Here is a 25233-nt window from a genome sequence, read left to right on the forward strand (position 1 = left end):
AGGAGCATTCTGGCTGTACCTCTTCCAAAACAGATTTATTTGTTCTTCTGGCAGTCCATGGTATATTCCATATTCTTTGCCAACACAATTCAAAGGCATCAATTCTTCTTCTGTCTTCCTTATTCATTGTCCATCTTTCACGTGCATATGAGGCGACTGAAAATACCATGGCCTGGGTCAAGTGCACCTTAGTCTTCAAAATGACATCTTTGCTTTTCAACACTTTAAAGAGGTCTTTTGCAGCAGATATGCCCAATGCAATATGTCATTTGATTTATTGACTGCCGCTTCCATGGGAGTTGACTGTAGACTCAAGAAAAATAAAATCCTTGACAACTTCAATATTACCACGGTTTAGTATGATGTTGCTTATTGGCCCACTTGTGAGGATTTTTGTTTTCTTTATGTTGAGGGGTAATCCATACTGAAGGCTGTAGTATTTGATCTTCATCAGTAAGTACTTCAAGTTCTCCTTGCTTTCAGCAAGCAAGGTTGTGTCATCTGCATATCAAAGGTTGATAATGAGTCTTCCTCCAATCTTGATGCCGCATTCTTCTTCATATAGTCCACCTTCTCAGATTATTTGCTCAGCATACAGTTGAACAAGTATATTGAAAGTATACAACCCTGATGCACACGTTTTCTGATTTTAAACCATGCAGTATCCTCTCGTTCTCCTCAAACGACTGCCTCTTGATCTATGTACGGGTTCCTCATGAGCACAATTAAATGTTGTGGAATTCCCATTCTTTGCAAAGTTATCGATAGTTTGTTATGATCCACACAGTCGAATGACTTTGCCTAGTCAATAAAACACAGGTAAGCCTCTTTTTGGTATTCTCTGCTTTCAACCAAGATCCATCTGACATCAGTAATAACATCCCTCATTCCATGTCCTCTTCTGAATTTGGCTTGAATTTCTGGAAGTTTCCTGTCAATGTACTGCTGCAAGTTTTTTTTAATTTTCTTCAGTAAAATTTTACTTAAGTGTGATATTAATAGTATTGTTCTATAATTTCTGCATTCTGTCAGTTCATCTTTCTTTGGAATGAACATAGACATAGGATATTAAATATATACAGTTGATCCATTAGAAGGTGGCAGAATATAACCAAGGAGATAAAACACACAGAGTCATGGAAATGACAATATAGCAATCAGTGGCTCCCAGCATGTGGAGAGTCATTTTTGATGAGTACGGGTGGAAGTAGGTTGCCATAAGAGGTCATCTGATTGTTCCAAAGATTTTGAGCTCTCTCCTCCCACGGACTGTCTTCTTCTGGTGTGTCTATAGAGAATTTAAAAGATATAGTGTTTATAAATATACAGTTTCAGTGTATTTAAAATATACAGTTTTCTAATTTTTATCTGGAAAAATACGTAGGGATAATTCTCTTGGAATTTTACTGCTGAACTATTTTTATCAGTATCTCATAAGGTCCTTTCCAAAAGGTTCAAGTGTAGGCTTTTTTCCAATGATGTTTTAAAGACCATGTATAGGTTTTTTTTATAGGTTGATAAGGTGTCTGGGAAGGGAAAGCAGGTTGCACCTATCAGTGATAAGAATGAACAAGTAAATACATTATTATGATAAACAACATTATCAGAATGGAATAGAAGAATAGTATGCAATTAACTTATAAAGATAGTTAATGATTACTCTGGGAGTTTGAATAGATTTTTTAAAATGAAGACATTGACAAATCTCCTGGGCCTGTTAATTTATGTCATTATGTGTACTGTGATTTTGTCTTATTGACAATGTTACTGAAACCTAGAAACAAAATAAATTTGTATATAGTTATTGTATCAGTGCCTGTTCTTGATCATGAGTATAATTTTTATAAACTAAAAAATATGCAATCATTGAAACATTTTATAGTAGCATGTTTTACTAATACATAATTAACCTATAAAGAATGAACTTCTTTTTTACTTTGTTATTTTATTTTCTTTCATCTTTGGGGGAAGAAAAGAGCTGTCATGATAGTTTTGATTTAATTAAAATGTGAAGAATATTTTTTTAAAAAACCAATTATTCTTATTATCCTTTTGCAAAATGAGAACAAATCTAATGGCCATTCCAAGAAACCCAAAGAAATACAGCTATAAAAAAATCCTAACAGTTTTATTATTCCAATTTTGGGACTGAATTTGAGAAAAGAAAATTTAAGTAGAAATGTTAGAGGAGACCGGATACGAACATACAACTTAAAGGTCTAAAAGCAGGAATATTTTGAAAAATGTAACAATGAGCAACAGTGATTATTACAAATGTCACTTTTTTTTTCAAAAAACAAGCAAAATTTAAGATGATTTAAGTGTATTCCAGAAGTACAGAGGTTTTACAGACTATTTTAGCGATAAAAAGTAACCTCTGTTTTCTAGGTACAGAATAAAGCTCCACTAGCCTTGGTGGCGCAGTGGATAAGAGTTCGGCTGCTCTTAAAGGCCAGCAGTTAGAATCTACCAGCCGCTCCTTTGAAACCCTGTAGGACAGTTCTACTCTGTCCTATAGGGTTGCTATGAGTCGGAATTCACTCAAGGACAATAGGTTATTAGAAAGAAAACTCAGATTCTGATTTTACTTCTTTTACATGGTTTACGTAATAATTTCCAGTGAATGATTCATAAGCCTCCTTTATTTCTACCCTTAACATAGCTTCATAGGTATGCATTTAACCAAAACCAAACTCAATTCCATCGAGTTGATTCTGACTCATAGCGACCCTACAGGACAGAGTAGAGCTGCCCTACAGGGTTTCTAAGCAGTGGCTTGTGAATTCAAACTGCTGACCTTTTGGTTAGCAGCCAAGCTCTTAACCACTGTGCCACCAGGGCTCCTTGTATGCCTTTAGACATATAAAAACCCATTGCCATCGAGTCAATTCTGACTCACAGTGACCCTATAAGACAGAGTAGAGCTGCCCCATAGTGTTTCCAAGGAGCGACTGGTGGATTCAAGCTGCCAACCCTTTGATTTGCAGCCATAGTACAAACAGTTATGTGATAAGTGTAAAGCTTTCAATCTTACCTTTAAAATATACTTTATCAGTATATTAAATAAAATGAGGTATATGTTATGTTGAATTTATCATCTTAATAAACTCGAACCATTCCTTTAATAAACAGAGACAAATTACATCCATCATCTCATATATGTTAGTTTCTCTCTGTAATTATACCTAATATAAGCTAAGCTATTTATGTTTACTAGAATCAACCAAATAATCAAAACTTCGTTCCTGACAGAGAACACTAGAAGCCAGGAAACTAAAAACTGTCTAGCTGTTTTTCCATGACCACATATTTTATAATACAAGTTTTAAAGTACCCGTAATAAACATATATATAAACCTTACCCAGGTGCTTTATTTATCGTGTTCATTTATAGCTAATTAAAAAAGGGAAAATGGTAAATGAAAATTATGCTCAGTGGCTGTACTGGGTTGAATAGTGCTCTCCAAAACTTCATGTCCACCCAGAACCTGTGAATGTCACCATATCTAGAAATAGGTTATTTGCAGACCTAATCAAGTTCAGATGAGGTCATACTGGATTAGGGTGGGCCCTACTCCAAACACTGATGTCTTTATAAAAAGAGGGAAATATGGACACAGACACACACAGAGAAAAATGTCAGTGTGAAGACAGAGGGAGAGGTGGAAGTTCTGCTGTGCCCAACCAAGGCCAAGGCTTGCTGGCACCGACCAGAAACTAGAAGACTTAAGGAAGGATTCTTCCCTAGAGCATTTGGAGGTAAACCGGTCCTGCCAGCACCTTGATTTCAGACTTCTAGTCACCAGAACTGTGAGAGAACAAATTTTTGTTGTTTCAAGCCACCCATTTTAAGGTAATTTGTTACAGCAGCCGTAGGAAACTAATACAGTGACAATGTTTTGTGCATTTTTCTTGCTTAGAAATTATCCGCATAGTCAGATAATTTTACTAATTACCTCAATTTAATACTAATCTAAGGACTTAACTAAGGATTTGGAAATTAAAGATTTAAGCCAACACATTAAGTCCTCATGATTTGTAGCATTATAAAAATTCACAAGATTAAACCCTTTAAAGTATATCCATTATTGCAAATTCATTTAAACACAATTTTATATTCTACTTATTTAAAACTACTTGAGGAAACAATAATGATGATTTACTTGACCCATAAACCAATGTAGGAAATTTAAATATTTTAAATCTTGACAAATTAAACTCAAGCCTTGTACTAACTAGAACATTGTATCTTTATTATTTTTATATAGTGGTAAAATCAGGGAGAAGTCATAAAACTTTTATTAAACTAAAATTAAATCACTCTGATTTGTCCAAAGTGTCATCTATTTGATTGGGAGCATTACATGAACTGTTTTCTAGTATAACTATAAATCTCTTTACCCTTGAAATCATCCCCAAAACTTGGAGTGTCTTACTTTTCTACTTATTTTGTTACAAAGCAACCTAGGCCATTGTTTGAAGTCAAGGTTAAACTTTTTCATCTGAGTTACAGTTAATAAAGAAAAAATTTTGAGAGCCAACATATTTAAAGCAACAAAACACAAGCAATTCAATTTCTTTTTTTTCCTGTCCACCATTATTGGTATTTGGTATTATTTTCTAATATTTGTTGAATAAAGAAATCTTTAAGCTTTGGACTCATTAGGAAATAAATGTGGTATGAAAATATTTTAAAATGTAACCCTCTCCTTTCTATCTATATGAAAAGGAGGGTTTTTCCCTAAGAAGAGTTAGCTGGTTGCAGCGAGGCATCTATTGGACTAACTTTTCAGTCATTAGCTCAATGTCATCTTGTACAATTTAACTGAATCTCTTGAACATTTCTAACTTGTCTAGTGCAACGATTACTATCTCTGCTACCTCTCATTAGTTTTACTACAGATACACTCTTCAATTCTTAGGACGGAAAATAGTAAATAGTTGACGCTCACAAGTCAGCGAGTGGACAGGGAGGTTGTGGGGTGGAGGGGAGGGAACTGGGGAGTTCATCTGACGACTCAAAAACCATGGACTCAAGTCCTGCTTTTGCAACCAGGTTCAAATGAGTTTGTTTAACACCTGAATCTGCTTTCACCTTTGCAAAAATAGACACGGTATTAAAAATACCTATAGTATAAAGTTGGGAAGATTATATGGGCAAGTACTTTTTAAAGTGTAAAGTGACACAAATGTAAATATTCCAAAGTGACTAACATTGGAGTAACGCCTAAAACAGTAATCGGAGAGTGGCAGAGGTAGTTTCTGGCAAAGATTTTCAATTTGGAGATGCCTACTATTTACAGGAAACCCTGGTGGCCTACTGGTGAACCAAGAAGTCCGCAGTTGAAATCTGCCAGGCGCTCCTTGGAAATTCTATCCGGCAGTTCTACTCCGTCCTACAGGGTCGCTATGAGTCAGAATCGACTTGATGGCAATGGGTTTGGTTTTTGGGTTTGGTACTATTTACAATGCATTTGTATCTTGTTTTCATCTTTTTTAACTGAGAAATGAATAATGGAGTGGTTTGTAGCAAAGACAACACATAGTTTAAAAAAAAAAAAAAAGGAAGGGAAAGCACTTTCTAAATCTTATCTTGAGCCAGTAGATTTGGAGTCTGTATCTCTGCCATATTTCAGCTTTTTGGAAATCCCAAACTCCCTCAATGTCTCCTACTTTCCTCTCTGGAGACTTGACCCCAGTAACCAGGTAGGCGTTTACTAAGAGCATCTTAGTTTTCCTGCAGCCATTTTTACGTCATCCGATTGTGGCGTAGCGCCCCCATCATGTGCGTGCCCAATGTGAGGTCACACGCCCTCTCCACTATATAAGGCTTGGTGCTGCGGCCTATCCCAGTTGCACCAGGCAGTGCCGGACACCTAGCACCCTGGCCCAAGGCTTCCCAAGTCCGGGTGGGTAGCGGCCCCCTGGTTCCCAGCTGCCAGCTCAGTGCCCCGGTTCCCGAGAAGAGAGAAGACACGGGAGAAGTGCCATGACTATCTTTTTTCTCCTAATGAGCGGCGTTCTTTTCGCCTTAGCGTTTGTCTTCTGGAAAAAACGGCGGCAGGTAAAAATGTGTACGACAGATACAGATTGGAAGCTGGATGCATGCATGGATCCGTGTGCTTGTGTGTAAGAGTAGAAAGTTAGTAAAATAGTAAAATAAGAGTCAGAGAGAGGTGTCTTCATTCTTCTTCTCTCTTGAAAGAGCCTCAGACTTTTACTCTCTACCCACACGCTGCCCTCATATTGACCGGGGATTAGACAGTTGTGGTCTGTTATAAAAAGCCCCAAGTCATATTAAGTGATATAGTTAGCCTTCCACCCACCTGAAGAGAACAGGTGAGGTGCTTATCCTCACTCCCACCCCCCGCTTCCCATTTTAAGAATTTGTGCCTTCTCTGACTCTCTCGCTGTCTGGCTTTCACATCTGCTGCCACCTATCTTTCTCTTTGCCTCGCCCCTTTATTTTCCTTTTCGGTCATTTCTATGAGAGATTTCTGAGCATTCACAGATAATTCAGGTCAAAATGTAGGTTTCCTGGTGTTATTTAAAGTTGCAAGTGAAGTAGTTTTAGGTAAAGTTCAAAAGCAGGGTCCAATTATAGACTTACCGGACTGCCCAAGAAATGCAAGCAAATAATATGGCACTTTGACACTAACGCTACTTTTATATATTTTTTCTCAGTCTGTATTGGAAAGAGCATATTTCCAAATCTATGTAGTCATCCAGTACATATTTGTGTGTGTGTGTGTGTGTGTGTTTCTTCCATGTATGTATTTATTTCCATATAGAGTGACTAGTTCCCACCAGGTAATTTGTAAGGTTGTTCAGAAGAAAAAATCATGAGCTCTTCCTGTAGAGAAAATCATCATTTTGGGCATTTTCCTTTTCTTTCCTCTAAGCTTCTTGACTAATTCATGAGATAAGTATTACTACCCCTTATACCTTTTTTTTGGTTTACTGGGTATATGCGAGGAGGAAACCCTGCTGGCGTAGTGGTTAAGTGCTACGGCTGCTAACCAAAGGGTCGGCAGTTCAAATTCGCCAGGCGCTCCTTGGAAACTCTATGGGGCGGTTCTACTCTGTCCTGTAGGGTTGCTATGAGTCGGAATCCACTCCACGGCGCTGGGTTTTTTTTTTTTTTTTTTTTTTTTTTGGTATATGTGAGGAGGAGTCTCTGGGTGGCATAAGTGGTTAAGTTTAGGGCTACTAGCTGAAGGGTTGATGGTTCCAACCCACCCAGAGGTGCCCCAGAAGAAAGGCGTGGTGATTTGCTTCCAAAAGGTCATAGCCACGAAAACTCGATGGAGCACAGTTCTACCCTCCAACACATGGGGTCCCTATAAGTTGGAATTGATTCAATGGCAACTTTACCTGTTATATACACATATACATGAGAACACAGGCTCAGTGATTTATATGACACAGTTAGTTAGAACAGAGCCAAATCCCAGTCCAAGTATCTCTATTCCAAATCTGTTTTCTCTCCCCTGGAACATGATACCTCTCTTCAGAAACATAAAGTAGACTGCAGTCTCGACATAGCAACTCAGTCTTTAATCTATGATATGTATTTTAAAAATGAGATATGTGACACTGTACCTTGATAAATTATCGGATACCTCTCTCATCCATCCACCTCCCTTAATCTCTTTTCACATCGTCACATTGTCATATGGATTTATCCGTAGCAAAAAAGCCATGAAGGTTTTTTTTTTTTTAATTGGTTAATGAATAGAGTGAATTAGGCTGATTCTGGGCTACCCCTTACCAATAATTAAATAATGCAATAAATATAATAACGAATTACCTCTGTATAGTCTCTGCATCTTAACAGAATTGCAAAGCAGTTTTATAATTTGATGTAAAAAGCACAAATATTTAGCCGCTGACTGCCACTTTATTTTTTTTATAATTTTTATCGTGCTTTAAGTGAAAGTTTATAAATCAAGTCAGTCTCTCACATATAAATTTATATACACCTTACTACATACTCCCATTTACTCTCCCTCTAATGAGTCAGCCCGCTCTCTCCTTCCAGTCTCTCCTTTCGTGACCATTTTGCCAGTTTCTAAGCCCCTCTACCCTCCCATCTCCCCTCCAGACAGGAGATGCCAACACAGTCTCAAGTGTCCACCTGATACAAGTAGCTCACTCTTCGTCAGCATCTCTCTCCAACCCATTATCCAGTCCCTTCCATGACTGATGAGTTGTCTTTGGGAATGGTTCCTGTCCTGGGCCAACAGAAGGTTTGGGGACCCTGACTGCCGGGGTCCTTCTAGTCTCAGTCAGACCATTAAGTCTGGCCTTATGAGAATTTGGGGTCTGCATCCCACTATTCTCCTGCTCCCTCAGGGGTTCTCTGTTGTGTTCCCTGTCAGGGCAGTCATTCGTTGTGGCCGGGCACCATCCAGTTCTTCTGGTCCCAGTATGATGTAGTCTCTAGTTCATGTAGCCCTTTCTGTCTATTGGGCTCATAATTACCTTGTGAGCTTGGTGTTCTTCATTCTCCTTTGATCCAGGTGGGTTGAGACTCATTGATGCATCTTAGATGGCTGCTTGCTAGCGTTTAAGACCCCAGACGCCACACTTCAAAGTGGGAGGCAGAATGTTTTCTTAATAGATTTTATTTTGCCAATTGACTTAGATGTCCCCTGAAGCCAGTAGTCCCCAAACCCCTGCCCCTGCCCTGCTGACCTTTGAAGCATTCAGTTTATTCAGGAAACTTCTTTGCTTTTGGTTTAGTCCAGTTGTGCTGACCTCCCCTGTTCAATACATATTTTTAAATCTCTGACTTTTACAGGGGAAACCCTGGTGTCATAGTGGTTAAGTGCTACAGCTGCTAACCAAGAGGTCGACAGTACAAATCCACCAGGTGCTCCTTGGAAACTCTATGGGGCAGTTCTACTCTGTCCTATAGGGTCGGTACGAGTTAGAATCGACTCGACAGCAGTGGGTTTGGTTGCTTTTTTGGTAACTTTTAGGGGAAGGTGATCAGGTCATTTGGTAACCAAAAGTTACTACTGTATGTTGTCATTTGCTAGTGTTTGGAAATTGCTAAATTCAAACTGCATATATATTTCCTTTTTTTTTTCTCTTACAGAGAAACATTGGTAAAATGTCATCAAATTTGACTGCACTTGCACGAGCAAGACCAACCTCTCCTGGGTCAAGTAACAGCAACACTGAGAAGAGTCTTTCAGTCAACAGGCTCTCTCTGGATATCTTACATAATAATTTCCCGCACTCAATAGCTATGCAGAAGCGAATACTGGTAAACCTCAGGATTGTGGAATACAAGCTGGCCGAACTGGAACATTTCCTAGTTACCAAGGGTTTAAACGGTGCATTAGTTAACAGGAAATCCACTGAAAAGCACACATAATGTAATGACAGTGGAGGCAATCATTAAAGGCACTTTTGAGTGGATTCACTTGATTATATGTGCTTATACCAGATGAATTATTGTTTAAAAGGGGAGGAGATGCCAAGTCAGATACAAAATCCAGACACTTATCCATTTGCTTGCTCACATTTTATTTAAAGAATTGATTACATGTTGCTAATATATATTTTACTGGGGAATGAATGAAAGCACAATAGAGAAAGCAAAATAGTTCAATTGAAAAAAATAAGCTACAGTTGAAAGAATTACAGTGACTTTAGTTTCACTCAAGTGTGAAAACACTTTTCTCTAATGGTTTGCAATACCATCAATGTCTCCAAGTTTGCGTTAAAGTAAGTGGGATTCGATGAAACCGCTGCATCTTTGTAATGATAAGAGCTATCATTGTGCACCCTACAGTGTGCCAGGCATTCTGTTAGGGACTGTGCTTTACACACTTGTAAGGATAGTCACATAAACTCTTAACTGCTCCTTATGGTCAGATTTTGAAGAGGATTTCTCCCTCATCAACTCCATGGCACCCCCCCACACACACACAATTAGACATTCTTTTATTAAAAATGTACCTAAATATTATATAGGTACAAGAGTCACCTATACAAAATGACATATTTTTCTATTAGGTAAAAAATCCACGACCCAAATAGCACCAAAATGCAGTGGTAGAATGCATTTAATGTACTGTGTATTAAAATTGTCTCAAGAAAAATATATCATAATTTTTTATAAAATCCAGTATAAATAAGGAATCAACACTCTTGGAGATCGCTAACAGCATTTAACCTACCCTCAAATACAAGTTCACTATATATATATATATATATATATATATATATATATATATATATATATATATATATATAACTCATTGAGATCATTCAATTACAGGTTCGTCTATTTACCTATGTTTATGTCCCTTCCCTTAAATTACCAGTATGAAATCAATTAATACTTTAATCTTCAATCAAAAGGAAGAGGAAAAGGAATTTAAAATGTATAGGACTTAAGCAAGGTTTAAAGTCATTCATTTTATTGTCACTCATTTGCCGAACACAAAAAGCCAGCAGTAGTGCATGTGGTTCCTAAGCTTTTTTGGGGTCACAGATCCCTTTGGTATTTTGATGAAAACTATGGACTCTCTCCCTAGAAAAATAAATGTATGCATACACACACACAAGCTATATATATGTAATTCCAGTATCATATGTTCCTTGGAAGAAGTACAACCAGAATACTCCTTAGAAGCAAGGATAGCGAGACTATGTCTCACATACTTTAGACACGTCAGGAGGGATCAGTCCCTGGAGAAGGACATCATGCTTGGTAAAGTAGAGGGTCAGCGAAGAAGAAGAAGACCCTCAATGAGATGGATGGACACAGTGGCTGCAACAACAGGCTCAAGCATAACAACGGTTGTGAGGATGCTGCAGGACCGGGCAGTGTTTCATATGGTCACTATGAGTCAGAACTGAATCGATAGCACCTTGAAGCCCAAGTTAAGAACCTTAAGAATAGCTGAAAAGTTCCTTACATATTAGGTAGTGTTCATAATCCTAGGCTGTGATGTTTATACCAATTATCAATGATATATAATCAATGTATAAACCTATTGGAGCCCTGGTGGCACAGTGGTTCAGAGCTATGCCTGCTAACTAAAAGGTCAGCAGTTCGAATCCACCAGCTGCTCCTTGGAAATCTTATGGGGGCAGTTCTACTGTGTCCTATAGGGTCACTATGGGTCAGAATCGACCTGATGACAATGGATTTGGTTTGGGTTTTATAAACCTATTTGTTGTTGTTCGGTACTGTCGAGTGGGTTCCAACTCATAGAGACCCTATGTACAACAGAACGAAACACTGCCCAGTCCTGCACTATTAAATCTATTAGTAATATATGTTTTTTTCTCTTTGGTAAGGAAACTGGGGACATAGGACTTTCTAATTTGGCTTCTGGCATTCTTGACAAGTTTGATGAGTTTATCTCCTATAAGTATGTAAATAAGTTATCACCCATGAGTAGTTAAGTTATTTAAATAAGACAAAATCACTGTACTTGCCCTATTAGTCATGTGTTACAATCATGTAATGTTAGACTTGATCAAAGCCATTTCCTTATTAGCATTTTGGTCCATAGTCTATTTGAAATGAAATCTAGATTTTAGAGAGCGTAATGAACTGCCCTTAATTTTGTAAAACAAATTATATTTTTCTTCTGAATATAACCTAAGAGGGAAAGACATTATATGGGAAAAAAGGTATTCAAAGCTTCTGGATTCAGTTTTCTAGATTTCTCACTTATTGACTTAATTTTTCTGCCTTATTTCACTCTTTGTAAATAAAGAACATAACCACTAAGGTCACATAGAAAAAGTGAGCAGTAACAAATACATGAAGTTTTAAAACATATTTAAACCAAAAGTATTAATCTACAGTCTTCATATTCTATATAGTTTTTTTCATAAATATATGGAATTTCTTATTGTCAGGCTTTCAGTTTCTAATACATTCTTTAAAATATACTCATTTATTTTTTTTCTCTAGCTTTGTGGAAAAGAAATCAGTGTATTAGCAATATATAAGCAAATAATATTTTTAAAGCTAGTAATAGAAAATATAACCATTTTCTAAATAACCAGCTCAAAATAGTCTTTAATGTATTAGAAAAACATTTTGGTAACACTTACAAACATGTTTTTGTGAAACAGAGACAGCCGTGTGTGTGTTTATGTGTATGTGATACAGGTAGATAATCTAAAAGGAATTATAATAAACACATTGCTAAACATAAATAGATTCACATTTTTATATTCCTGCTTAAATGGGAAAAAAGTTTATCACATTATGAACACAGTATATACATTTTTCTACTCAGCGAACATACAAATAAATAATTTTTTCCTCTATTCAAAAAAAATGACATACCATATATTTTAAAATATCTCATTCTGGTTTTCCACTGCCACTAACAGTGGGTATTTCATGGTCAATTTCTTTCTTAGGATCTACCATGTCTTTATATCTCTCCCCACGATGTTGTTCCAGGTATGGACCCCAGTTAGGAGCTGATCTGCAGCAGCTTGCAATGCGCTGAAAAGCAGAAACAAAAATACTTGTCTTATAATTTAAGTGCTACAATCTGAAAACAATCAAATACTAAACTTGCTTTTTAAAATTTTAAGTTCATCTTAACTAAAATGATGTAGGAAGTATAGGCAAGTGAAGTGATGATCTAAATGTTGTAAACTATTAATAACGCAGTCAACTAAGAAACAAATAATAATCAAATTTAACTGCTACCATAATTGTATTAACTACTAAACCAAAATATCTGAGTATGTGAATGATTTCAAAAGAAGGTATGTGAGCCCATTAGAGGAACAGCTTCACTCTACACACCTTCACTGAATTCCAGCCTGGCCTAAGGGTGAGGGTTATGTGTGGGTCTAAACCAGTGTGTACCTGGGGATGTTTTCAAGATCCAAAGAAAGGGAGCTCCAAGATCAAACCACTGATTCAGATACATTCTTGGATGGGCTTAGGAATTTATTTAAATCCAAGACTCAAGGTTTCTGTTACAGTGCCCTAGTATAATGTCGTAAATAACTTCATCCCCCTAGGCTTGCACAGAATAGGGATGACTAAAGGTCCAGGTTGGGTTCAGGGTCATTTACCAGACGTATTCCAGTATACACACACTATTAACCAGTTGCCGTTGAGTTGATTCTGACCCATGGTGACAGAGTAGAACTGTGCTCCGTAGGGTTTGTGATTTTTTGGAAGTAGATTGCAGGCCTTTTTCCCGGGGTGCCTCTGAGTGAATTTGAACCACCAACCTTTCAGTTGGCAGTCAAGAGAGTTAACCATTCGCACCACCCAGGGACTCCGAACACACTATTAGGACTATATTATAACCAGATGAGGTTTCAAAAGTGGGGATGACAGACAGAGAGCTAAAAGGCCTTGTCTTGTTTCCTTTTCAGGAACAACTCAGTGTAAGTATAGCTGTCATAGCTATTATGTGCTAAGCACTGTACTAGGGCCTGAGGAGATAGTAACAACAAGCAAGACCATACTCCTCCCTCAAGAAATTTATAGTCCAGACATAAGACATACTAATATATATAATACAAGGTTGTTTACATAGTAACAGATGATTGTATCAGGTACAGAAGTGCTTTAGAGAAGATGATGAATTTATCTCATGATCAGAATCTCATTACAGCCATATGAGTAAATTAATCATTTTGATCATAAGCATTTTACATACAATTAAAATAATTTACTTTTAATTTAATCTCAATTTAATGTGCTTACTTGAAAGATGTTTCCTTTCGCCTGAATTATTTTCATGATAGCCACAATTGGAATCCAAATAATGCAAAAAAGAATCATACACCACCCTATAGCAATTCCCCAATCAGGGTATTCGATGGTGCCATAAGTAGGTCTGCGAAATGTCACAACTGACCAGATAAAAATTGCCTGTGAAAGTAAAATATGAAAAAACAAAGCTAAATATTAGACTCCATTGCACTAATGATTTCAGTTGCACTAATGATTAGAATTTGACACCATTCATTAGAAATAATCTGTCAACAATTAAAATGAAAATGCATTCAAGCAGGTAAGATAACCAGGTGACTAACCAGAAGATAACAATACTGAATGGACCAAACTAACTGGGTTGTGAATAAATACTTCCAAAATTAGTCCCTCTGTGTATTTATAAAAGATACAAGTACTTGTCCAACATGTATTTCAATAAAATACTTGACCAAATAACAGATTGAGAGTAAAGTAATATCTGACATTTTCCATTATTAGGCTGCCCCATAGGGTTTCCAAGGCTGTAAATCTTTACAGAAACAGACTGCCACATCATTCTCCCAAAGAGTGGTGGGTTCAAACTGCTGACCTTTTGATTGACAGCCAAGCGCTTAAACCACTGGCGCCATGGGGCTCCCTTTAATTTATTATACAGCATTGTTCTATGTCACATACTAGGCAGCATATCAATTAATTCAATAATAAGAATGTATTCCTTAGTGGACATGCTTCTCTCCTTACTTAGCAATTGTTTCCATTGTTTCCCATTGCACACACACCCTTTACCCCACCCCTAAAACACATGTATTTATACACACTACTCGTGCATTCTATGAGTCGGAATAGATAGCACTGGGTTTGGTTGTTTTTGGGTACTTGTGCATATTTATCAAAACATTCTTCACTTCCAAACTCTTATTAAAAAAAAAAAGCTCGATGTGTATGTGGTTTACCTGGAGAAACTTGAGCCTTAAAGACTTTAAGGCCAGGCTGAAAAAAAATTTTTTTAACTACTAGACAAAGCATTAAAACTATTTAGAAACCTGTAAAGCAAAAGAAAACAAAACCCAAAAATCACCTAGTAGTTTCTCTGAATTTAGGTGTCTTTGTTTTACTAATAAGGAGCCCTGGTGACACAGTGGTTAAGTGCTCAGCCGCTAAGCAACAGGTTGGCGGTTCAAACCCATCAGCCTCTGTGAAAGAAAGATGTGGCAGTCTGCTTCCGTAAAGATTTACAGCCTTGGAAACCCTATGGGGCAGTTCTACCCAGTCCTATCGGGTCACTATGAGTCTGAATCGACTCAAGGGCACTGGGTTTGGGGGTTTGGTTTGTTTGTTTTTACTAAAATCATTGAGAAAACAATAGAGCCTAAGAATCTTTATAAAATAGATATTCAAGTCTAATTTTAGAATTAAATGGACTAATTCCATTTAATTTAATTACAGTAATTTAAATGTATTTCACAGTAATTGTGCATAACTACAAGAGAATGGATGGAGGATTAAAAAAAACACCAAACCCGTTACCTTCAGGTCAATTCCAACTCATAGCGACCCTATAGGGCAGAGTAGAACTGCTGACCTTTTGGTTAGCAGCCAAGCTCTTAACTACTGCATCACCAGGGCTCCAAATAGAGGGGAAAAAAAAAAAAAGTAAACCCATTGCTATTAAGTCGATTCTGACTCATAACAACCCTATAGGACCAAGTAGAACTACCCCATAGGGTTTCCAAGGAGAGGCCGGTGGATTCAAACTGCCGACCTTTTGGTTAGCAGCTACAGCTCTTAACCACCGCGCCACCAGGGCTCCTGGATGGAGGATAGTGGAGTCTAATGTACCTAAGTTCATACTAAATAGATGATCCTTTTGTGTTTTAAAATAAACCCAGGTGTCAGACCTTATGGAATCAATGAAAATTTGCTGGTAAAGTCTAGTTAGATCTTCTAAGTTGATAAGGGGTTTATTATAGAGACTTGTCAAACGAGGAAAATTAGATGCCTAGTGGTACTTTTGAAACTAAATATTTCATGGTCATTTATCAAGAATATTTTTTTAAATAGATAAATAAAGCAAACCCATTGCCGTTGAGTCGATTCCGACTCATAGTGACCCTATATGACAGAGTAGACCTGCCCCACAGTGTTGCCAAGGAGCGCTTGGTGGATTCGAACTGCCAACCTTTTGGTTAACAGCCATAGCTATTAACCACTGTGCCACCAGGGTTTCCAAGAATCAGGAATATGGAGCATCCAAATATATTAATTCAGCACATCCAGTCCCAAACTGCCCTCTACATGAAAAGTTCATGTTGAAAAAAAAAAAAAACCTAACACCCTCTAAAACAAATATGATAATTATTTAATGGCCCTTTCTAGGGAAATTTCTGAAGCATGAAGGCAATAAAAACCAAAGCACATCCTCTCCGAAGCTTTGCCACTTCCACTACCCCACCGTTATCGCTCGTTCTAGTGCTTCTCTCTCCCACAACGTGTTTCTGTTGGCACTCTAACCTTTTGGTTAGCAGCCGAGCTCTTAACCACCACACCACTGGGGCTCCGGTTACCGTCCAGAAGTGTTATTTAAAGCTTTCATGCCTATATCATGTCTTTCCAGTAAGGCATCTTTTCCTATTCCTCAGCTTCTAAAGTCAACTGTTGAATTTATTAACATAAACCGTTGCCTCTGTTGACACACATGAGTATCTTTTAGCAATTTCAGATACTAAATACCTCATATAAAGAGAAAAAAATATATGCATTAATATGAGTGTAGTCTCTTGGCAAACAGTATATTTAGAATATGAATTTCTTGAAGGCAGGGTCTGGGTCTTATGCATCTTTGTATTTTCTGTACTTAGCAGAAAGACTAGGGACATTGTAGATGGCTTACTATAATGTTTGGGGAATGTAATGGATTAAATTGTGTCCCCTCAAAATATATATCGATTTGGCTGGGCCAAGATTCCCAGTATTGTGTGGTTGTCCTCCATTTTGTGATTGCAATTTTATGCTAAAGAGGATTAGGGTGGGATCGTAACACCACCCTTACTCAGGCCACCTCCCTGATCCAAGGAAAAGGGAGTTGCCTGCACCACTTTTTATCTCTCAAGAGGTAAAAGGATAGGGAAGCAAGCAGAGAGTTGGGGACCTCATACCACCAAGAAAGCAGCTCCAGGAGCAGAAGCTCCTCAGCCAGGGGAAGATTGAGGCCAAGGATCTGCCTCCGGAGCCGACAGAGAGAGAAAGCTTTCCCCTGGAGCCGACGCCCTGAATTTGGACTTGTAACCTACTAGACTGTGAGAGAATAAATTTCCCTTTGTTAAAGCCATCCACTCGTAGTATTTCTGTTGTAGCAATACTAGATAACTAACACAGGGAATGAGCAAATGAATGATTTATTTTCATTTATCCTATTAATAATTTTTACATCTGTAGGACTTTTAGGAGCTTCTTTCTTTTCTCAGATGGTAAATGTTTAAACCCATCATAGGCTGAAAAACATAGTATTGTAAGGGCACTTTAATTTAGGCATCTTGGAGATGCCAGCCACAGAAATACTAAAAAGTTGAAAACCATTCATTTAAAAGAGTATTTTGCCTTAGCCCAATGTGAATTATTCTTCAAGTTTATTTTAGAACTGTTTAGCTATGTATATTGTTGATAACAAATGCATGTCATATTAATACTTACAGTCAAAAGGACAGGCGTAATGGCAAACCAGCAAACTCTCCACCACAGCCAGAATATCCACCTCTTAGCTCCAATCATCATTTCTATATCTTCAATGAATCTGTTCCCTCCTAAAGAAAATAATGTTGCACAATGCATTTCAGCCCTTGCTCATATTTTCCTTCAATAATCATTGTGACCCCAAATTATCTTTCTGTGTTTTCCTGTACTAAAACAATGAGCATACACCTTTAACTATAGTTTCTGCATAATATATTTTTGCCCAGTATTCTATTTTACATTATAGTAAAAATAATGAAAAGGAATCAAGGTAAACTATTTTAATAATTCTTGTTAATAGTTTTATAGTCACTATTTACCATAAATCCAGATGATTCCTATTATTTCCAGTATAGCTGCAATCAAAATGCCCCATCCAGCAGAGAAGTGATCAATCAGGTTAACCCAGTAAATTCCAGCCTACAAAAAAGAAAAAAAAATTACTTCTAAGTATATTTTTATTAATTTTATGGTTGATGAAATATTCAGAATTGAATGTATTAATTTGACCTTAAGATATTTTCCTTAGCTTCACCTCTGCTAAAATGTGAAAAGAAAATGTTTTCAAATGTGGATACAAATGTGTCTTTAAATGTCTCAAAAATGATGCATAGTTATCTTTCATTTTGTACTGAGCCTTTGGGGGGGGAAGCATTTAAAATAGTTAATATTCCAAATGATCTGCAGTGTCTATGTGCTTGGTTGTCACTGTCAAATAACTTATGTTTAAAGTCTATAGTCTTATCATAACTGGGCCTCCTTCTCCTCTGGGAAATGTATTTACTCTCGAAATTGTGTTGTTATGGGGAACAAAAATCTGGGCTAAAACTTAGAAAAACCTTGGTCCAAGTCAGACTTGGACACATAGCTAAACATTCTCTTGGACCTTGGTTTCCTCGTTTATATCATAAAGTATCTTCCAACTAATGTTGTGTCTATGAAAAAATGTTGTAGTATACCTGAGTCACACAGACGAGACCAAGAAGAAACAAAACCAAGCAGCAACCCAAAGTTATGGGAACCCTCATTTTCTTCATCAGTTTTGGAAATAAATCTTGAATCGTCGTCGTAATGGTTTCTTCGGAGATGGGAGAAAAAAAAAAAGGCCATGTTACATGTCAACTCATTTGACAAAAATAAAAAATAAAAATGTTGCCGTCGAGTCGATTTTGGCTCATAGCAAACCTATAGGACAGGGCAGAATTGCCCCATAGGGTTTTTCGAAGGAATGCCTGGTGGATTTGAACTGCCACCTTTTGGTTAGCAGTCGTAGCTCTTAGCCACTGTGCCACCAGGGCTCCAAGGATACAAGTAGTCTCTATTTTTTTGGAAGCTTATAACTCATTTAGAGTAAATTTTGTCTGTTCATCAAATTCACAAATATATTTTGAGAATACACTCTGAACCCTGCTCCTAGCTCTTAAAAATCCATAGGGTCCTTCTTAGCAGTCACTTGTTGCTTCTGATGAAAACCAGATGCAGCTACATTTGTTTTGTTTTTTTGGTTTGGTTTTGTTTTGGTTTGTTATAGGTTTTTCATTGGTAGCAACTGTAAAGTAAGAAGCCACTGTGAGCTGAATTAGTTTAAAAGAGGGTTAAAGGTAAGGAAGAATTCAATTGGACTTTTAAATAAGGTGAATATTTGAATAAGTGGTATGGAGACGAAAGGCATTCTATCTTTAAGAAATAACTCTGCTCATGAAACAAGGAACTGGCTAAGGGTAGAAGGATGTATAAGAGAAAGGAGGATTAGAGAATATATTTGAGATTTTAGAAGGCTTTGAAAGTAAACCAGAGGAGTCTGGACTTTACCCTGTAAACAGAGAAAACTATTTAAAAAGTTCTATGTAAGAGAGTTATATGATGAAAATTGTTTCAGAATTTCTAGGCATATACCCTAGGGAAAATCCTTATGTGTACATATAGCCATGTTCAAGGTAGTCATTGCAACAGTATGTATAATAAAAACAAATTGGAAATAATCCAAGTGCCCATTATTACAACAAACAGATTGAGAATGAACTAGATTTATATATGTACATATGTATGTGTACCAACATGGACCCATATAAAAAACAACTGTCGGAATGATATGTATGCTATGATACTTCACATTTGTGTGAAATTTTAAAAACATATGTTACTTATGGATACATACGAAATGTAATACAAACATAGACTGAATAACATACACAATCCTTGGTGACAGTTGCCCTAGGAAGGAGAAAATATGAGAGGCATTAGGAAAAGAAACAAGGGACTTCAAATTCATCTGTAATAGTTTATTTCTCAAAAACAGGTCTGAAGCAAATATGATAAAATATTAATGTTTGTTCCTTTGGGGTGTCAAGTACATGGGTACTTTGTATTTTTCTGTATTGAAAATATAATTTAGGAATCTTTCAGAAAGATCATTCTGAGAGTAACAGCTAGAGGGGGCAATAAGGGTAAGAAAAGTATGTTTTCAAGTAAGAGGAAACATGAGTAAAGTACAGGTGAGATATTTTAACACCAGGAGTATTACTTACCAATGGAAGCAAACTGAGAGTCGAGACCCAAAGTCAAAAGCATGAAGAAAAATAATATGGACCAAAATGGACCACCTGGGAGCTGGGCTAGAGCTTCTGGATAGGCAATGAATGCCAAATCAAAACCTAAGAGAAATACATAGTATTTTAATTTAAATTAGTAGCCAAGAAAATTTGCATATTTAGACATTTTCAAAATAAGATACTAGAAAAATTTAATTTCACTTTGGCAACCTAATCCAAGACATACATTTTCATCAACTGTATGAGTCTGAGAGCCCTGGTGCCACAGTGGTTAAGAGATTAGGCGGCTAACCAACAGGTCGATGGTACAAATCCATCTGCTGCTCTTTGGAAACGCTATGGGGCAGTTCTACTCTGTCCTGCAGGGTCGCTATGAGTCGAAATCGACTTCATGGCAATGGGTCTTTTGGTGTTTATGAGTCAGAACCGACTTGACAGCAATGGCTTTGGTCTTTAAGTTTTTTTAATTTCACTTTTTAAAATATTTGATTTGAGGGTTCCACAAGGTGATAATGTGAACATGTGACATGAATTAAGCTAGTGAGACAAACTTTGTATATGGCACGTTTCTTACATAAGAGATCGTAACTATTTTAATGGTATTGTTTAACTGCTTTCATTTGTTTAAGGATTAATGAAGAATAAGAACTATCTTAAACTCCAGAACATAAGTCAGGTCACCTTATCCTAGCCTAAAAATTATAAAAGGATTTCACTTATGGAACTTTCTAGTCTTCAACTTTCTCTCCAATGTTTACCAGAATCACTATATGCAGTGCAGTCTTAAATCAGTATATGGATACCTGCAAAATCATAGGTAAAGAAACTATAATTTGAATCTTGTTTTCCATTTGACATATGCTATACTTTCAGAGATGCTTTTCTTCATTTCAATTCTCTTACGTGATCGTTAAGCAGCTCTGGTGGCACAGTGGTTAAACGCAAGTTTGCTAACCTAAATGTTGGCAGTTCAAACCCACCAGCTGCTCTGTGGAAGAAAGATGTGGCAGTCTGCTTCTGTAAAGATTATAGCTTTGAAAAAACCTATCGGGTATTTCTACTCTATCCTATAGAGTCACTCAGAGTCAGAATTTACTTGATGGAAATATGTGATCCTTAGATTTATATGTGATCCTTAGATTTAAGTGTTTTTAAAAAGTTTCTCCAGTCTCCCAGAGAACTAGTGTAGGATTCAGGAGAATTAACTAGCTCCTTTTTTTTTTAGTATAGGTTCTATCACTGTCTAATTATCTGACCTTCTGCAAGGCATACAACATTTCTGTGCATCAATTCACTCCTCTGTAAATGAGTAGCTAGACACTTGATCTCCAGGGCCCATTCTATACTCATTATACCCATGCTGTTGAGTAGACTCAAACCGCTGACCTTTTGGTTAACAGCCAAACTCTTAACCACTGAACCACCAGGGCTCTTCAGGGCTTTCTAAGTCTGATATTCTATTAAAATCCTTCAGTCTCTCTATTAAATGATACTAACTGTAAAAAAAAAAAAATTAATGAGGAATACCTGCTTAAAAGAACTAGGGTTTCCTAAGAATCCTGTGATGAATTGAATTGTGTCCCTAAAAATGTGTGTCAACTTGGCTAGGCCATGATTCCCAGTATTGTGTGATTGTCCACAATTTGTGATCTGATGTAATTTTCCTGTGTGCTGTAAGTCCTACCTGTATGATGTTACTGAGGCAGGGTTAGAGGTAGTTATGTTAATGAGGCAGGGCTCAACCTACAAGATTAGGTTGTTTCTTGAGTCATTCTCTTTTGAGATATAAAAGAGAGAAGCGAGCAGAGAGACTGGGGAAACTCAGACCACCAAGAAAGTAGTGTCAGGAGCAGAGCACATCCTTTAGACCTGCCGTCCCTGCACTGAGAAGCTCCTACACTAGGGGAAGATTGATGACAAGGACCTTCCTCCAGAGTCAACAAAGAGAGAAAGCCTTTCCCTGGAGCTAGCACTTCTGAATATGGAATTTCAGCCTCCTAGACTGTGGAGAATAAACTTCTGTTCGTCAAAGCCATTCACTTGTGGTATTTCTGTTATAGCAGCACTATATAACTAAGACAAATCCTTAGCTAGATAATTAATCATCCCCAGCTAATGAAGTTTTTTTAATGAAGTTAGGAAGTTCGTTAATCAGATTCCTTTAAAGCAGGACACAGCTCTGTACACTCAAAGACACTTGGATTTCAATCTATACAATATTAATGTGTTTTAAAAAATTCAGACCCAAGACTATAACTGTAGTGTAATTATTATTGTGCATAGGGTATATTATATATATATATGAACATATGAATATAAAGTGCTTAGCATGATGCCTGATATTTATAATAGTGTAATAAGTGATTCATATAAAGGACAAAACAAAAATCTGGAAAGAAGCTGTGTCCTCTTAAACAATTGTTCCCTAATATAGTTTTGTCTTCCCAGATTGTAAAAAAATTATTACATTATTAAAACAAATAAACTATATAAGATGGAAAGAGAAAGAAAAGGCATACCCTAAATCCTGAGTGGCTTAAGTAGATTTCTATGAATCATATTAGAGTTTCATAAGTGAGGTGCATTGAATTAACCCAAGTTGATAAAATGCAGCGTTACATACCTTCCTTTACAACTTGCGAGACTTCTTTTCCAGATATATGAGCCATGTGTCCCAATATAGAAAAAATAGCAAATCCAGCAAACACACTAGTGAGGCAGTTTGTCAAACAAACTACAATAGCATCAGAGTAGCAGTTGTTATTGAACTTATTGTAAGATGATAGAGCAACTAAGCCACCCCAAGCCACAGAAAGGGAGTAAAATATTTGAGTGGCAGCATCTTTCCAAACCTATAAGAGAAAATAATTCAACATTTACTTTAAAAGTATATACTCTTAATTTTTCATTTGTATTAAATATTTCATATATATACAAATTATGAATATATATCATAAATTATAATGAAATGAATACTCAAATTACTCACTACTCAACTTTCAAAGCCTCCATATGCCCTTTCCTGATCATATCACCTTCCTATCCTCTAGTGGTAACTGCTATCCTGACTTCTGTTTATCATTCCCTAGTTTTTCTTTATATTTTGCTACATAAATATGCAAAGCGCAACAGTATAGCATTTAAACTTATAGAAATGGTATCTTAGTACATATAATCTTATCTAACTTGTCCCTTTCATTCAGTATTGTGTGTGAGATTTATCCATTATCAGGTAGAGCCATATGAAATTTCCATTTTTGTAAGTCAAAAACGAAAGAATGTAGGCAAATTTATATGGCTCAGTTAAGTATATATAATTTTTTTAGTCATTTTTTCACTGTTGTACTATCCCACTGTGTATATCACAATTTATCCTTTCTTCTGTTAATGGACATTTAGGTTGTCCACAATATTTTGCTATTACAATGTATTTGTGAACATTCTTGTGCATGTCTCCTCCTACCTAGCTATGGAACTGTGGTGTCGTAGAGTATATGCATCCTCTTATTTTACTAAATGTGGCTAAATTGTTCTCCCACTTTGTAGTCCCACCAGCTGGGTATGGGAGTTCCCATTACTCCACATCCTTGACAAATTTGGTCAGAATTTTTAATGTGGTCCAATCTAAGTGGCTGTGAAATTAGTTTTAATTTTGATTACCCTAATTATTTATAAGGTTTAACATCTTTTCGTGTGTTTGTTTGTTCGTTTGTTTGTTTTTCTGTTAAATCCCTGGACATATCTTTTGCAGATTTTTCTTTTGAGTTATTTGTCTTTTTCTAATTGATTTCTAGAAATTCTTCATACAATTTGGATACCAATTCTTTGTCTATTAAGCATATCAAAGTTTTTTTCTCCCAATTTGTGGCTTATTTTTTCACTTCCTTGCATTGTCCTTTGGTGAACAGAGAATTTGTATTGTTTCTTATTATAATCTAGCTGTATTCATCTTTGCTTTTATGTATTGTTCTTGATCTCTCTTAATTAAAATCCTTAGCCGAAGATCATAAAAGTGCTATCCTATATTTTCTTCTAAAAGATTTAAAGTTTTTATTTATATTATTACGTTTTGAATTCACCTGAAATTGATAATATGCATATGAAGACGTGGAAATCCCATTTCATTTTTTTTTTCTAAATGGAATATCAGTTGTCCAAGGACCATTTACCGGATAGACTGTCTTTTCCCCACTGATCTCCACCGTAACCTCTGCCACATATCAAGTCCCACATGTTATGAATATTTCTCTGAGATTACTATCTTGTTACACAGGTCTATATATCTATACCTATTCTGATACCATTTCAATTACTCCAGCATTATAATATTGTTTTATGTCTGGTAGAACGAGTCCTCCTCACTTCTTCAGAAATGCCTTGGCTTTTTGGTCTTTTTCTCTTCCGTATACATTTTAGAATTAGTTTTCAAGTTCCACAGAAAACCATATTGGGACAATTTTTGGAAATCTATTGGCTCTAATCAATTTAGGGACAATAAAAGAATTTTAACTCTTAATGAGACTTGAAGAACGATGATACATTTAGATGCCCCTTAGATCACCGAGTTCCCTCATTCCATGTTTTGGTTAGGGTCTCTCATGTAGCTGGCCTCATCTCTTTAGGAAGTCCTCCACACTCTTCATCTAATCCTTCCCCTTTAATATTCTCCCTTTTACAATTTACCTTTCCTATGTCTTTGCTAAAGGACGATAATTAATCTCAGAAACCAATCCACATTAATCCATTACCCCCAAATCATAAATCCAATCGTGCAGATGTCAAATAATTGGACTGGCATATATTTCAGCAAATGTGTCTTTTTAATCCATTTAAAACAGGACCAGTCAGTGAAAGGCAATATGATTATTAAGAGTTCTGGCTCTGGAATCATAAAGAATAAATTTTATATCTAATACCTCTCACTCTCTTTGACTTAAATTTATTTTAACCTCTTTCAGCCTAGTTCTTCATCTATAAAATGAAGATAATAATAATAATGTCCTAGGGATGATATGAGAATTAAATGAGGTGACACATAAAAGCACTTAGCTGTCTGTCGTTCAATGATTATTATTATTGAAAACAAACATCAATTGATAGTCACTTTCTTATATGGAAGTTGAAAATAATATTTTCCCCTTGAAAGGTATATAATCTATTTCCAATTTCGATAGAAACAAATTCATTAGGGAGTAAAATAAATGTTATTATATCTTCAGA

The 25233-nt window shown here is 36.5% G+C and overlaps 2 protein-coding genes across 3 annotated transcripts in view; one reads left to right on the forward strand and one right to left on the reverse strand.

Annotated features, from left to right (window-relative positions):
* Window positions 1-5989: 5989 nt before the first annotated feature.
* CT83 (cancer/testis antigen 83) lies at window positions 5990-9385 on the forward strand. The gene is made up of 2 exons (XM_049871429.1): window positions 5990-6064; window positions 9104-9385. The coding sequence occupies exons 1-2, from the start codon at window positions 5990-5992 to the stop codon at window positions 9383-9385; spliced, it is 357 nt and encodes a 118-aa protein (XP_049727386.1).
* An 898-nt stretch (window positions 9386-10283) lies between these two features.
* SLC6A14 (solute carrier family 6 member 14) overlaps window positions 10284-25233 on the reverse strand; it is a 30779-nt gene continuing 15829 nt past the window's right edge. Inside the window, exons 8-14 of one of the 2 annotated variants that reach the window (XM_049872779.1) lie at window positions 22637-22865; window positions 19990-20115; window positions 18421-18539; window positions 17782-17881; window positions 17423-17532; window positions 13721-13888; window positions 10284-12493 (exon numbers count right to left, since the gene is read on the reverse strand). In XM_049872779.1, coding sequence (XP_049728736.1) covers window positions 12347-12493; window positions 13721-13888; window positions 17423-17532; window positions 17782-17881; window positions 18421-18539; window positions 19990-20115; window positions 22637-22865 — 999 coding nt within the window. In that variant the 3' untranslated portion in view covers window positions 10284-12346. Of the gene's footprint in view, window positions 12494-13720; window positions 13889-16174; window positions 16416-17422; window positions 17533-17781; window positions 17882-18420; window positions 18540-19989; window positions 20116-22636; window positions 22866-25233 lie in introns of those variants that run through there. The other variant, XM_049872780.1, reaches the window with a different exon arrangement.

The sequence above is a fragment of the Elephas maximus genome, chromosome X, assembly GCF_024166365.1.
Source record: "Elephas maximus indicus isolate mEleMax1 chromosome X, mEleMax1 primary haplotype, whole genome shotgun sequence".
In the NCBI taxonomy this organism is placed as follows: domain Eukaryota; kingdom Metazoa; phylum Chordata; class Mammalia; order Proboscidea; family Elephantidae; genus Elephas; species Elephas maximus.